The sequence below is a fragment of the Colius striatus genome, chromosome 5 (genome assembly GCF_028858725.1).
Source record: "Colius striatus isolate bColStr4 chromosome 5, bColStr4.1.hap1, whole genome shotgun sequence".
In the NCBI taxonomy this organism is placed as follows: domain Eukaryota; kingdom Metazoa; phylum Chordata; class Aves; order Coliiformes; family Coliidae; genus Colius; species Colius striatus.
Genome location: NC_084763.1, coordinates 12148691 through 12163428, shown reverse-complemented (window position 1 = coordinate 12163428; position 14738 = coordinate 12148691). Strand labels below are relative to the sequence as shown.

The 14738-nt window shown below is 36.5% G+C and overlaps 1 protein-coding gene across 1 annotated transcript in view; it reads right to left on the bottom strand.

Annotated features, from left to right (window-relative positions):
• SUGCT (succinyl-CoA:glutarate-CoA transferase) overlaps positions 1 to 14738 on the bottom strand; it is a 325436-nt gene that overhangs the window by 273027 nt on the left and 37671 nt on the right. The window contains exons 7-8 of the mRNA XM_061996874.1: positions 9465 to 9556; positions 1494 to 1637 (exon numbers count right to left, since the gene is read on the bottom strand). Coding sequence (XP_061852858.1) covers positions 1494 to 1637; positions 9465 to 9556 — 236 coding nt within the window. The remainder of the gene's footprint in view (positions 1 to 1493; positions 1638 to 9464; positions 9557 to 14738) is intronic.

Genomic DNA, 14738 nt, shown 5'->3' with positions numbered 1-14738 from the left:
CATCTAACTTCAACTGTTCCTTCTTTCAACATTTGATAAAGTATCAAACAATAACCAAGAAGACTCCATTAAAAAAAAGAAATATAAACCAAGCACTGGAACAAGGAATTGAAAAATAACAGCATTACTCTGGAAGTTAATAGAAATTACTGGAAGTCCCTTTAATGAAATTAGAAATTTAAAAAATTAAGGAGAAGCTGCCATAATAAAAAACACTATGATATCTTAAACTATAAAAATACTTCCATATATACACAAAACATTTGATAGGAGTTTAACATACATTTAAAACATATTTCTAAACCAAAATTTTTATTATGTTTTCAAATATAGCCATTTATAAACATTTACAAATATACCTAAGTATGATGAGGAGTTTAGTCCTTACAAACATTTCTGAAACAAACAAAAAATTTTCTGTTGATTTAACCAAGGGCTTCCTCTCCTTTCCAGATCTGATTTTAGTAGGTAAACCACAGCAATCTCAATCACTGGTCCCAGTTGCTATTATCATACAACGACTCGGGTGGGAAGGAATCTTTGGAGGTCATTTCATCCAATCTTCTGCTCACATGAGGGACAACTTTTCACACAAATGGATACTATCACCTTTCAAATGTACTGACAGGTTTAATGTGAAGAAAGATACAACTGAATAAAGACAAAAATGACTTAGCACAACAGTTGCTTTGATTATTATTGTATACAGTTTGATGTACTTTTTAAAATGTACACAAAAATTCATATACACCATACACCCAGTTGCTACCAGCAGGTATCTACATCAGCAAGACAATTTACCATTCAATTGTATGCAGCTTATGCCAAAATCACTTTATTTTGCAAATCATAAACCACTGCACCGATGGTGCTTAAATGTCCAAAGATAATTTAAAGTTCTCATTATTTGTGGTATATGATGTTCTTTTTATGATCAAAACTTATTTGTCTTTTTAATTTTAATGAGATTTCTCTTTTTTGTGCCTACAGAAAATGCTGCATCTTTAGGCTTACTTTATTCTTTAATTCTAGAGTCAACAGGCAGACCTTCTGGATTACATTACTTTGACACTTGCGTGATACTCAATTACTCTGGTTGATTTTGCACAAGTCATTTGTCATTCCAGTAGGAATATTACCCAATGCCAAGACCTCTCTTCCAACAGTGGTTTCATCATTTAAGCTTGTCTTTCTCAAATAACCTACTACAACTGCTGCTTACAGTCTCAGGAATATTATATGCCTTAATTAAACCATGTTTTAAAAACCATGATTGTCCTTCATAAAAAGTCAAAACCAAGCAGTAGTAACTATACCTGTGTCACATGAGAACGGTTACTATCAGAGAATAAGAAAATTGTCACTAATGCCATTATTGTCATTATTATTATTATTATTAGTCATCTTAACTAATTTACATTAGTTTATGACAAAATGGTCTTCTTGGGTTCAAACATCTACACAACTAAAAGGTACTTCTTTAAAACTCCTACCTGTGATGACAAGAGATTGCAGTCAATGTGCAGTCCTTTCCCCGTCTTATACCTCTGAAGTAAACCCGCCATAATTGCTCCACAGGCATACAACCCAGTAGCGAGATCTGTCATGGCTACTCCTGGTCTAACTGGGTCCCCATCCTAGAGGGAAAAAAAAAAAAAAAGACATCCCAAAAATAAAACAAGATCAAAAAAAAAGCCAAATAAACCAGAAAAAAACATTACTTCATGTTACTGTCTACACAAGACCCATCTGAAACAGTGTTTACGTATTTCTGCATTGCAAACTGTAAGAAACAAGAATAACTTTGAGTGACCTGAAGTATAAAAACTACCTCTACTATGTGCAATAGCTATATAATGCTGTAACTTTGCAGTGCTGCAGAATTACTTGTTATGTTACTTTTTGCCTTGATAACATAATACTTCAACTCACCAATGCAAAAGAAGAGAGACGCTGTTAAGAGACAAGAGCATTTAGCAAAAACTGAATTTTCTTATGCCTAGAAGCCAAAGGTCTAAAGGATTTCCACAGCATGCTGATCCAGGCACGTGTCTGTCTGAAAGGCAGAATCATATCGCTCTGCTTTTCTCACTCTCTTATTCTCCCTCCTCTTCTGGCCCTCTCCAAATCAAATCTCAGTTTTGTATTTTCCAGTATACACAATCCAGGCATTCAAATGCTTTCCAAGCAAGTTTGTTTTCTTTACATATGTACATATTATTCATGTAAATACATGCTAATTATTATCTTCTGCACAATAACCATTGGAAAGTTGTTGGGTCAAATATCCTTTTTCAGTATGTCATCCCCTTTTTCTGGCACTGAGGGGAGAATGTTCATTTTTCATCATGTGTTTCAGAACTTCCCTAGTCATTGGTATGTAAGACAGTTCCCCCTCTGCAATCAACGGCAAAATGAACTCCTAATTTCAATCAAGGTAGGCTTTTACCACAGGAGCTAAAGTGCTGCTTCTTCTCCTATTTCTGGCTCTGAGAATTTTGAGATTAGATACTCAGATTCTGACAGCAATTTCTTGCCTTGAAGTAAGTCTGTAAAGAAACAGTGCAAAGTTAATAGGACTGTTTCAGAACCAAATTAAGCCAGTCATAAGACAACTTTAAACCAGTATAATTGATAAATAATAACTGTGTATCAAAGTTCCCATGTATTACTTTAATCTAGCATAAATTCAATATAACTCAGTATTCAAATAAAACTGAATTTACAGAATTACTTTAGTTAGTCATGTCCAATCTGCTAAGTGCATCATACTTTAAGACTGCAAGAGACTGATGTGTACAGATAATTATTTTTTAAAGTGTCTTGGCTTCATGTAAAAATTTAAAACTTACCTTCACTACAGCTTTTTTTTCTTTCACACTCCAGTAGGATTTATTTAAGTCTCATATCTAGTCATGTATGAGTTCAAAATTATCTTAACAAAAACAGTGCCATACTGCACAATCACTTGCATTAATAGGTTAGTTCTGAGATAAAAGACTGTAGTACAATATTTTCTATGCAAGATGGAAAAGGCATCTATTTTATTCATATCACGGAAGCGACTAAACAAAATTCTTAAATCTGTATCAAATATGACCAAAATAAATTTTACATGTCTATTAGTGTCACTCAAACTGCTGCAAGGATTAGTCTGTGACTATCTATAGCCTTATATATTAACACATCCTTCAGGCAAACACTGCTTTAGGAAGTATTACTTTGTTGAAGAATTTCTTATTTCCTCTTTCTCTATGCTCTATAATAATCTACTTCGTATTCCCAACAGAAAGGACTACTTAAAGGTTCCACCCATTTAGCATTTGCCTCGTACTACACTGGCAGAAAACAGAAGAGGAGCTTCTTTTATATCCATAAGCCTATTGAGAAAACTGATTAGCCCAAGATTTTTGCTCCTCAAAGCTATGATTGAGAAATACAGTTCTTGAAAAAATAACATTTCCCTTATACTTTCTGCAGCAAGTTCTCAGTTTCTTAAATTGTTGTTTCTTCATTAAAGCCAAGATACTAGGACAAGAACAAATCCAACAGGTTTAATATTTTGCAAACAGCTGTGTAGCAACATTCTTTGCTTGCAACCACTTCACACTGTTTTTAAAGTATCATGAATTTCACTCTTGATGGAGAAAAGTACACTTTGAAGATACAGAAATCATTACTATTTTAATAGATTCTTACATAGGAATTTGTCATCTCAAGTCTTGATTCCAGCACTTGCCTTATCAAGTACTAAACTACATAATATTTTAAAGCAAATACTTTCTTTGCCTCAGTAAAAAGTTCACCTTTATTTCTAAATATACCTTCACTATTTCCCCTTACAGAAGACTCCTATAAACTACTGTGTTATTTCCAATTCCATGGCTTTACCACATCCTAACACTTCACAACCTGTAACTCCACAGCAGCCCACACAGTTTCTAGTCTTCCTTGGCCTTTCTACCAATATCTAGAAGTAGCTGTCATTTTTCACCCTTTAATTAGCTTCTAATATCAACCTGTGCCATCAACAAGCCTTTCTATGACAGGATGCAGAGCTGTAAAATTCATTCAGGTTTTGATCTGTCCTGCAGAACAAGGGAAATGAAGTTGCTTTATATGAAGGATAAAGTTTCAGTGACACAGAAATAGCTTTCTTTAGACAGAATCTCTGACAGCCCAGCAGCACCTTTATGTGGTTAATGTTATCCTAGCTCTCTGAGCAAAGTAAGGATCTACACAGCAGCTTTTATTCCAGCCAATTCTTTTGAAAGTGACAAACAGCAGCACACCTGCCAGACAAAAGTGATATTACTATTCTAGTAGAAGGACAAACTGTAGCACTATGCAGGGAGAAAGTGCTTTAAGCAAACAAAGCTGCATCGAGGATCAAGGGCTGGGTTGAACCCTAATTAGGGGTAGCACCAGAACATGCCCTTTGCTCATGCAAAAAGATGAGGATTGATTCCTCCAGCTGAGCAGACCTTTCATTCCATCACTGTACTTTGCTATTGCTCAATCCTACCATCAGTTCATACTTTAATTCCTGATTTTTGCTGTTTGCTAAATTCCTTACAATTTGTCGACACATTCTGGCCCACAGATAGCCGCAACACATTTTGGAAACTTCCTTTCCCAAGTTTTTTTTGTTTTGCCCTTTGACATAATTTCTCTTCCCAAACTTACATGAGTAATATAAAAATGATCCATTAAAAATGGAAATTGTTCAGAAATGACATGCTTAATTAAAATATTCAAAGTCCAGTAGTTTTTACAGATGGGAAATAGCTGCTGAAGCTAATATGAACCAGCATTGGCTATATTTTGCAATAGCTCTGAGCTATATACCATGTGTATCTTTTGTTGCAGTTTTGTTCAGTTTTAAGCTGAAGAATGGGCCCTCTAGTACTGCAGATCCTGGTCATTATCTTAGTGTCTTGGGTACAGTAAAATAAAATTGTTTCTTCAGCAAGAAAGAATGCACTTCCATAAAGATAGTCTGAATATCAAAAATTGCATGCAATGATCTACTTGCAGATGGAAGGGGATTTGTGTCCAAATTAGGTTTTATTTAATTTCAAGTTATTGCCTTAATGAGTCATAGAAGTTTTCATCAAAGAGATAGTCATCTGGCACTGATGTATCTGAATGTATTAAGTGAAAGCCTTCTGTTCATCAAATACGAAACATAAATGTGGTATTTTACCAGGAAATATCTATAAATTCTGTCATCTGGGACAATAAAAGTGTCGTCAGCACAACTTTTGTCTTTTTAGCATATTTTAATTTATGTAAAGAAAAAGTGAATATGACCTGAAGCAACTACTTTTATTTGAAATGGGTTTGTGGTACAGATTTATCCAAAGCAGATTCCCTGCTATTGATTACAGGTTTTTGTAAAAATACTAGAATTTCAAACTTCACAGGTATCATACATTTCTAATACAGAGGAAATCAAGTACATGTGTATGAGCTGGAATTCCACACAGGTTTCTGTACATAAAAAGATGCTTTAACGGGAGCATTCTGCTGTACAATATGTGTGCTTGATTTATTACAATCAACAAAACACAACACCAGCACTCATATGAAAATGTTTCTGTCTGCAACTTTGCAAAGTTGCAGAAGTTATAAGCCTGACTTCAAGGTTCAAGACTTTGCTCAGAAGCATTTCAAAGCAATCAGCAAGCCCTGCATAATTGTTTTATGCAGGAATCTTCTCTCAGATCTTAAAAATCATGTATAAAGCATACAATCTTGCTTCCTTTCCAGGAGGTTTACGCTGTGTGCCAAATGTGATGCTATTGTGTATCTTTGGGGCATTCCATGTTTTGATTACACTAACTTTATCTCCATATTAAAAAGATAACTCAGATAAAATGCACACGCTCTCTTCCTCTGTGATCTCTTTACTGCCTCAAAAATTAGTGTTACATAAAATATTGAAGAAAATGAATGTTGCATATGTGACAGACATCACGAAGGTTTAAGTTTTGCTCAAAATCCTGTGCTGGTAATAATATTAAGCCATGAAATCAATATAAGACTTTACTGAGTGGAGGCATGGCATCAGTATCCAGTAAAGTGTGTGATCTGTGACAATAAATTGTTTTCTGAGATATTAAATCAGTAGCCAGATGTTTAGAACCACAATTCACAATGTCAAATTTCTCTAAGATAAAATGGAATATATATTGCTTCTATTTCCTCATTAATGTTTACAAATATGTAAAATATGTAAAAGGTGTATTAGGAAGATGGAACCAGGGTCTTCTCCATGATGAGAAACAACAGAATAAGGGGCAATAACTGGAAGAGAAGAGGTTCCAAAGAAACACAAGGAAGAATTTCTTCACTGTGAGGGTGACGGAGCACTGGCACAGGCTGCCCAGATGGGTTGTTGAGTCTTCTTCTCTGGAGACATTCAAAACCCATCTGGACAAGTTCTTGTGTGATCTACTGTAGGTGGTCCTGCTCTGGCAGGGGAGTTGGACTGGATGAGCTTTCAAGGTCTCTTCCAACCCTTGAGATTCTGTGATTTCCACCCATTTCACAAGTGTCAGATATGGGACATGATTCCAGTATCTTCTTATTAAAATGCTTTGGGGGCACTGTAAATATCTATTAACAGATTTCAAATAAGCACCTCGGTGATGTATGTAGATGTTTTGTTGCTGCTGCTTGAATTCATTGCAATTTGTCTACTATATCAGCTGATACCTCCTAAGACCATCCTGCAAAGCACATTAATGCTTGTTTACTGCAGTGAAGTTTCCACAGAGCACGACTATACTGATGTTATTTTGATGAGTATCTATAGCTACCACAAAGCAATGCAAAACCAACATCATCTGTTATGATTTCTCTTTTTCCTCCCCCCTCTAGTTCATGAGACTGGTATTTTCCATTTTATTTAACAAAAAAAAAATCATACTCTAGTTTACTAGACTATGCTTCAAATGATCACATTATTTTTAGTGCTCCATGCTACCTGGTCAACAAATAATTCAAAGTTGAATAAAGGAAACAGCATGAAAGAGGGAGTAAGATTCTTTTGTTCTTCTTTTCTGCATGCTGACTGAAACAAGGTTTTCTACCTTCTTCAGAGATAATTTTGTGGAATTTTAAACACAGTCCAGTCACATGAACATAGATGTAGAACACAGACAATTTTTACTATTAATAAACCATTGTTATTTTAAAGTAACTTTCAAACAAGCATAGAATATTACTTTAAAGCCACATGAGTAAATTTTCCCTACAACAACAGACACATTTGTTTCTTTGGAGTGACTGACTAAAGTCTTTGAAATCAAACCATCCCACTATACATCAGAAAATTGTTTTGAGAAACTGATGAAATCCTATATAACCAACTTCAAATAATAATAAAAAAAAGCAGCATGTTCTAGCATGTTTATTTTAATCATGCAAGAAAATGACTAAGTTTGAATGAGTTGTTAAAAGCCCCCAGTGAATAGATGGAATGGTTACTAACAATGATTAAATGATTCCTATGATTACATTGCCTCAAGTCCTGGCGAGGTGATGCAAACATCTGGATTTCCAGATCTTAACACAATCTTTTAATAAAATCCATCTTCATAATGGCCACTGAGGACTTTTACTCTCATAATGCAACTTAAATGCAATTAGTCAGTGTAACACTTGTATTTTCGGTCGCTCACATATCACTGAGAAGCTTTACAAGAGTCCTGGGAATTTTGCCCCTTTCTATTGGTTTATACTCCTATTTAGATTTATTTGGTGTATTTTGAGGTGTGCATAAAGTTTCTGGAATCGTATTGGAAGCACTAATTTTCACTCTACTGACAGAAGGCTCAGAATATAAAAGTTACTTACACCACAGTTACTGTTGTCAGTCACTGCTTAGCGTATAAGTGCATTACACATTTGAAGAGAAGTACCTGTAAGGACTGCACTCAATGTTATGACTTCTCACATTCCAAGATGGGACACCCTCTGAGTATGTGTTAATAACATGACAGCAATAGACAGACAGTTTTAGGACAGTGGGCGTGAGATGTTTCAGTTTATTCAGTCAAGAAATGCTTGACTTACAGTAAAATAAAAACAAAAACACAGCAAGGACTCTGGCAACAAAAACTGCCACAAGCACAGAGTTCCTCCAAGAACAAAGACACCCATCAGAAAACAAGTCCATTAGCAGAATACCAGTCCTACAGTAGAGTTCTGTCCAGGTCATGCATGGTTAGCTTTTTCAGAGCCACTACTGACATCTCTCTGTTTATTTTCAGGCAGTATGATTCAAAGGACAGTTTGTCTTAGTTACCTGGATGGCTTCACAGTTCCCTCTTTTAAAGAGTGAATCATCAATATTAAAGCCTGGGTGAGGTCCTGCACCTTGGGAGGATCAACCCCATGCACCTGGACAGGCTGGGGATTGACCTGCTGGAGAGCAGATCTGCAGAGAGAGACCTGGGAGTTCTGGTTGATACCAAACTGACCATGAGCCAGCAATGTGCCCTTGTGGAATGCCAAGAAGGCCAACGGCATCCTGGGATGCATCAAGAAGAGTGTGGTTAGCAGGTCGAGGGAGGTTCTTCTCCCTCTCTACTCTGCCCTGGTGAGGCCTCATCTGGAGTACTGTGTCCAGTTCTGGGCTCCCCAGCTCAAGAGGGACAGGAAACTGCTGGAGAGAGCCCAGTGCAGGGCCACCAAGATGATCAGGGGACTGAAGCATCTTTCTTATGAGGAAAGGCTGCGGGAACTGGGGTTGTTTAATCTGGAGAAGAGGAGACTGAAGGGCGATCTCATTAATATTTAGAAATATTTAAATGGTGGATATCAGGAGGTTGGAGCACCACTTTTTTTTCTGTTGTGTCTAGCGACAGGACAAGAGGAAAGAAGCTGGAACACAAAAAGTTGCATTTGAACATAAGGAAAAACTATTTCACTGTTGAGGTGAGGGAGCCCTGGCACAGGCTGCCCAGGGAGGGTGTGGAGTCTCCTTCTCTGGAAGTTTTCAAAACCCACCTGGACGTGTTCCTGTGTGACCTGATCTAGGTGAACCTGCTTTGGCAGGGGGGTTGGACTGGATGATCTCTTGAGGTCCCTTCCAACCCCTACCATTCTGTGATTCTATGATTTCCCACACACATGTATGGCTCCATCCAAAACTGTGTCTATTACTGTTCTTGAAGTGACTACAAGTGGCCATTAGCAGGTTGGCATAAATTGACAGTTTATTCACTGGAGATTTAGGATACCATTTTTCTTCTGTTTCTCAGTCATTGGCTTTGCAAGCCTGGAGCAAGATACCAGAAGGACAGAAGCACTATCATTTTCCTATATTCGAAGAGACAAGACCTCTTATTGGACTCAAGAGGATATGCATAACTTGTGTTAGCATAGGTTAACTTGCTCTGTGCAGCAATAAGTTTTACTTAATGGCATAAAGATTCTATTAAATGTGTGAGTACCTCATGCCCTGTGATATACAGGAGACCAGAAACAGCAGCTGCAATGGAGTCATATCCACCCCTCTGAACCATTGGACCAGTCTGACCATAACCTAAAACAGAAATAGAATGATTAGTAACTCAATCAAGTACAACATAAACAGATGTTACTATTTTAGTACAAAGAATAACCAACTAGTATCTCTCATCGGCTTTTGTTCACAAGATGTCCAGATTGTACAACCAATTAATGCATTCTATCTACTCTTGCACATTTTTAAGAGTAAATGGTTGGATTTATCCTGTGAGAGTTGACAATGCATTTGACCTTAATTCTAGACAGATTCCTGGCCCTGCTAGGTTTCATTCACTGTGGACAGAATTCCTTTTTTAGTTTGCTAGGTCAGATGAAGTGGGATTCAGATGTCATTTCAGAGGCTCTGTGGTATCTCTACAAGCCTCCAACTGCTGTCCAACAGGGCCCATTTTGCCTGTGTTATACCTCCACTCTGCCATAAAGACATGTTGAATACCACAAAATACTAAAATCATCATGATACTTTGATTTAGACACATGAATTACTCCCCTTTTACTTCTTTTACTTTATTCCATATCTAAACAGAGCTAGCTTCAAAATAAAACATCATTTACAACACAGAGCCAGGCTGGCCCTTCAGCAAGCACACACAATCTGTTTGCCAAGAGTTAGCAGTTTCTTTGGAACTGCATAAAACCAGCTTTGTTCAGAATTAACTTTGAATCAATAGTTTTAGCCAGAAGGATGCTTTTCTTGCTTTTTTCTGCTTTAACTCATGCTCTTCCAACAATAACAACAAAATCTTCCAGTTGAGGTGATCTCACAGGATCAACTGAAGAGGTTACAAATTCGGTTAATCTGTCCTATTGCTCTGCCAAGGATTATTGCCTATCACACTATAACCTAATAATTCAGGGCAGAAATGGGAGTCAGATAGTGTACTGGGCTTGTAGAACATAATGACCTTAAGTGATCAAAGAGTCAAATCTGGTCGTCCTTTATGGAACCAGCAGTCATCAACATAGAGGGGAGAAGTCAACAAGGAAGGAGCAACATTTTTGATTGTTAGTGGAACTAATGAAACTGTCAGAGCCTTTAAGAGTCTCTCCTTCTCAAAAAGGAAGTAAATTTAAAAGCTCTTCTCATTTTGTTTTCTGTTATCAAATACCTCTAGGAGAAAAGCCCTAATTACAGGAACAAACAGTTCTGTCATAGACAAGATTCCAGGTTTGGCTAGCACTTTTAAGACAATATTTCTGTATTACCCTTAACTGTGAGGACAATATGAAAATAAAAATATATCAACATATACTGCAAGATTAAACTTTGTGAATCTCCTAAATTCCTCTAAAACATTCTCCCAGAATGATCTTCTCTATACACAGACAATCTGTCCGTTACACATGACAGTTTAAATGTTCACTTTGTCGATCACAGCACACTATTTAAAATCATTACTCACTGAGCTAACCTTTCTTATGTACAAAAATTCATAAATTACTTCTAATGTATAGTGCAAGAGAATACCAATCACTTCAAACTGGAGCTAAAACACTTTGTTACTCCAAATACTATTTAATAAATCATAGCAAGTGAAACAATATCCACTAGCCATACCAATTTCTCCGTTATACCACAAACTATCTTAATTACCTGATATTTTTCCAGAGATATCATAACCACATTTTGCAAAGCTGAAGAGGAACTCAACTTCTACACTCAGTGTCACGGGGAATATCAGGATATTGCAGCCAGCACACTGACTTTTTCAATGTAGCCTCAAAACAAACACTTCAGAAGAACAGATTCAACTCTTATGGTCAATCTGTATCTTATTGACTTCACTATTCACAAGAGAGAAGAAAAATCCTACCAGTTTACCCAGTTTTATCTGAAATCATGTCTCTGAAAACCAGCTGACTGTGAGACTCTAAAGAGAAACCAGTAACACCTCCTTTCATATTTAAACACTTAAGTTTACAGAAAATAACAGTATTTCCAAAGGTAATAGGACTAGCAAATAAATTATGATAGATTCAGAGAAAAAAATGCTCTGAAGGGCTCTAACTAGGCATATACCATTATTTCATTGGTATGAACTGTAACATTAAAAACATCTAAATGTGTGGGGCCACCTCAAAAAACAAAATCTTGCTCAATAAAAAAAATACTCAAAACAACTTTAATTGAATAGTGAAAAGCATATTGAAGTAAGTGAGAAATTATGTACTGGCCCCAATGACTAACAAAGAAAAGACATCTCAACACGTCTGCTCATACAAATGTCTTCATAAACAGAAAACATCTGAAAATTAAGCATTTAGTATGTAGACAGAACAACTGAAAAATGTTCTGCAATGCTCTTCTGGTAAGGACAAACACCCATCCCTCAAACATTGGACTCAGAAAAGGTGACAGACAAGTCGGTCATTTTCCGAGTGGTATTTTAGAAACACAGTTTTAAGTCCTTTTCACACATAATAGTCTGGTTTTCAAATAACACATATTATTTAATGGCTTTGTGGTTAAAATTAGAGGTTCTAAGGAGTGGTTAACTAGTTTGCAAAGATCACAGTAGATTAAAAAGAAAAAATACAAAATTCTGGTTTTAATCTGAATTTTGAATCAAAGCTAGCATGGGAACAAAATCTGCTGTCGGCAGGAACAGTTTGCCTCAGGAACTATGGACATATATTAATGTCTGAAAGAAGAGGTAGCCATCTAACTATAAGAGTTAAATGATGAATAGCTATTTCTAAACATGAAAGATCTCATTATCCAGACAAAAATCAAAGGCTGAGCATTATTATCCTATTATAATGCACAGGTCCAAGGAGCAACCCAGTGCAGGTGTTTTCAGAATAACTATGAACACAAATACAAGAAATTTGAAGGGCGGCAAAAAAATCACATTCAGAAAATTTTCAGCCTTGTGCATATATCTCACTATTACTGTAATATATGAACATATATGCACATGTGTATATATACACCTCTCTAAAAAAGCTTAAAGATATAAAAATGCCACCTAAATTCTACATTTGTCCAAATACCCTGCTTTCTCTTCCATTTGAATTCAATATGTAAAAGTGTAGATTTGCATTTACACGTTTAACTGTAAACATGGGCTCCTGTTTAGTGCAATATAGTTAGTGACTTACCAAATTTAGATACAGCAAAAAATACTTTAGACTTAAAAGATAATCCCTGTTGAATACAGAAAGAATAGACCTTACAGTGATGGTCTCTGAAGATAAAACAAGGGCAACGACACTCTTGCTCTGAACTGCCCTCTTGTGGAGTTTGCCTCCTTAGGCTACAGCTAATATTTAAATAGTGTCCATCAGCAGAGACTTTGTTACAGTCCTTTAAGTGAGGTAAATATATTTTTACATTTGAGATTGTATTTCAGAGAAGAGAATAAAGAATTTTGAACTTGATTCAGAGTCTTATAAACGGTTTCAGGTGGAGAGAGACCAGCATAAATGCCTGCACTGGTGTAAAGCTTTATATTTGTGTAAAACAGATTCTGGGAAAAACAAAAGAAAGTTGTATGCCCTCTAATTCCCTGCTCTACTTCCAAAATACCTAGTTCTACACCTTCCACTAGGAAGGCAGAATTTATTCTAATACCTGCCATATCCTCACATTCCCGGATTTCAAAACTGTTGCAGTATGAGCTGTTTAGCTCTACTGCAAAATGTACAGAAACCAGTTACAAGACACTGTAACACCTAGTCAGAACTCCAAGGGCCTCCTAAAAAATTGTCACTGTCAGAGCATTATTTAATTTGCATAGCAAGCATTTGAAACCACCAGAAATATAAACTCCAGCTCTCCATTAAAGGACTATTTACTTGTTTAGCATAATCACATCTAAATCTTTCTGTTCTTGTCCTGACCCTGCAGTCAAGTCTACCTTCTACATAAAGCATAGCTTTACCGTCTTGATTTTTCTTGCTCACAAAAAGTAGCTGGCTACTGTGTCAGCTTAAGGGAAACTCAGGGCTTTATGACAGGCATTCATAAAATCATAGAATGGTAGGAGTTGGAAGGGACCTTTAGAGATCGTCTAGTCCAACCCCCCTGCAGATGCAGCGTCACCTAGATCAGGTCGCATAGGAACATGTCCAGGCGGGTCTTGAAGACCTCCAAGGAAGGAAACTCCACAACCCTCTGGGCAGCCTGTGCCACTGCTCCATCACTCTCACGGTGAAATAGTTTTTTCTTATGTTTAAGTGGAACTTTTTGTGTTCCAGCTTCATCCCATTACACCTTGTCCTGTTACTATCTACTACATCGACAAAGTGAATGCACAGCTTTCAACCTGCAATCCTGCATCCCTCAATTTCCACCAATCCTGTAGCCTACCTCAGACAAGAATGGACAAATTGACTTTACTGGCTATATATCCTCTATCTTTCAGAACTTTCCTAGTGCTTAAAGATAAATTTACAGCAGAAAAAAATGTAAGAATACTCTTAAAGATCTCCACCATCTCTCTTTGTTAGCCTGCAGCATACACTGTAACATACACTGCATGAATATCAAAATGAGACATGCTTAATGTGACATTAAAAGATATATCTCTGTTCATAGTTTGAGGGGTTTTTTCATGTTTGGAAGAATATGTCAAAGTTTCATAAAATAAGGCTGCTAATATGGAATAATGCATCTCATAGCTGTTCTAAAAAAAAAAAAAAGCCTTTGCTTCATGGCTAAATCTTTGATATAGAGTAATAGAAGACTCAAGATGGATAAGAAATATTTATCTAGCAAGACTGTCAAGATAAACAGTAAATTATAATAGCACTAAGATCTTCATTGCTAGCTGGGGGCATTACAGAAGTAACTTTATGCAAGACATTTATTGCAACTTGATTCACTGGGAAAATTAATTGACATTTCCTGTAAATATTGCAATATATACCCATTCCAATTAAAACTAAGAATGAGACCACTGTTATTATCTGATCAAATTACATTGTTATTAATACATCACAATTCCTGACAAAGGGAAGGCCTGAAAGTATTTGCCTCAGACTTTTCTAGTTGGATCAGAGACACCTAGAAAAATAAAGTCATTCTTCAATGGGAAATAAATCTTAGCTACTTCTCTAGGGCTGCTGTAACATTCCTGCTCTGATGAAAAGAAGGCCAATTAGCCTGAAACACAGAAGTTGCCTCTGACCCAACAAAGCTAATCATTTCAGTGCTTAGTGTACAAGTGCCATGTGATGGCACTCAAGCTTTGGAA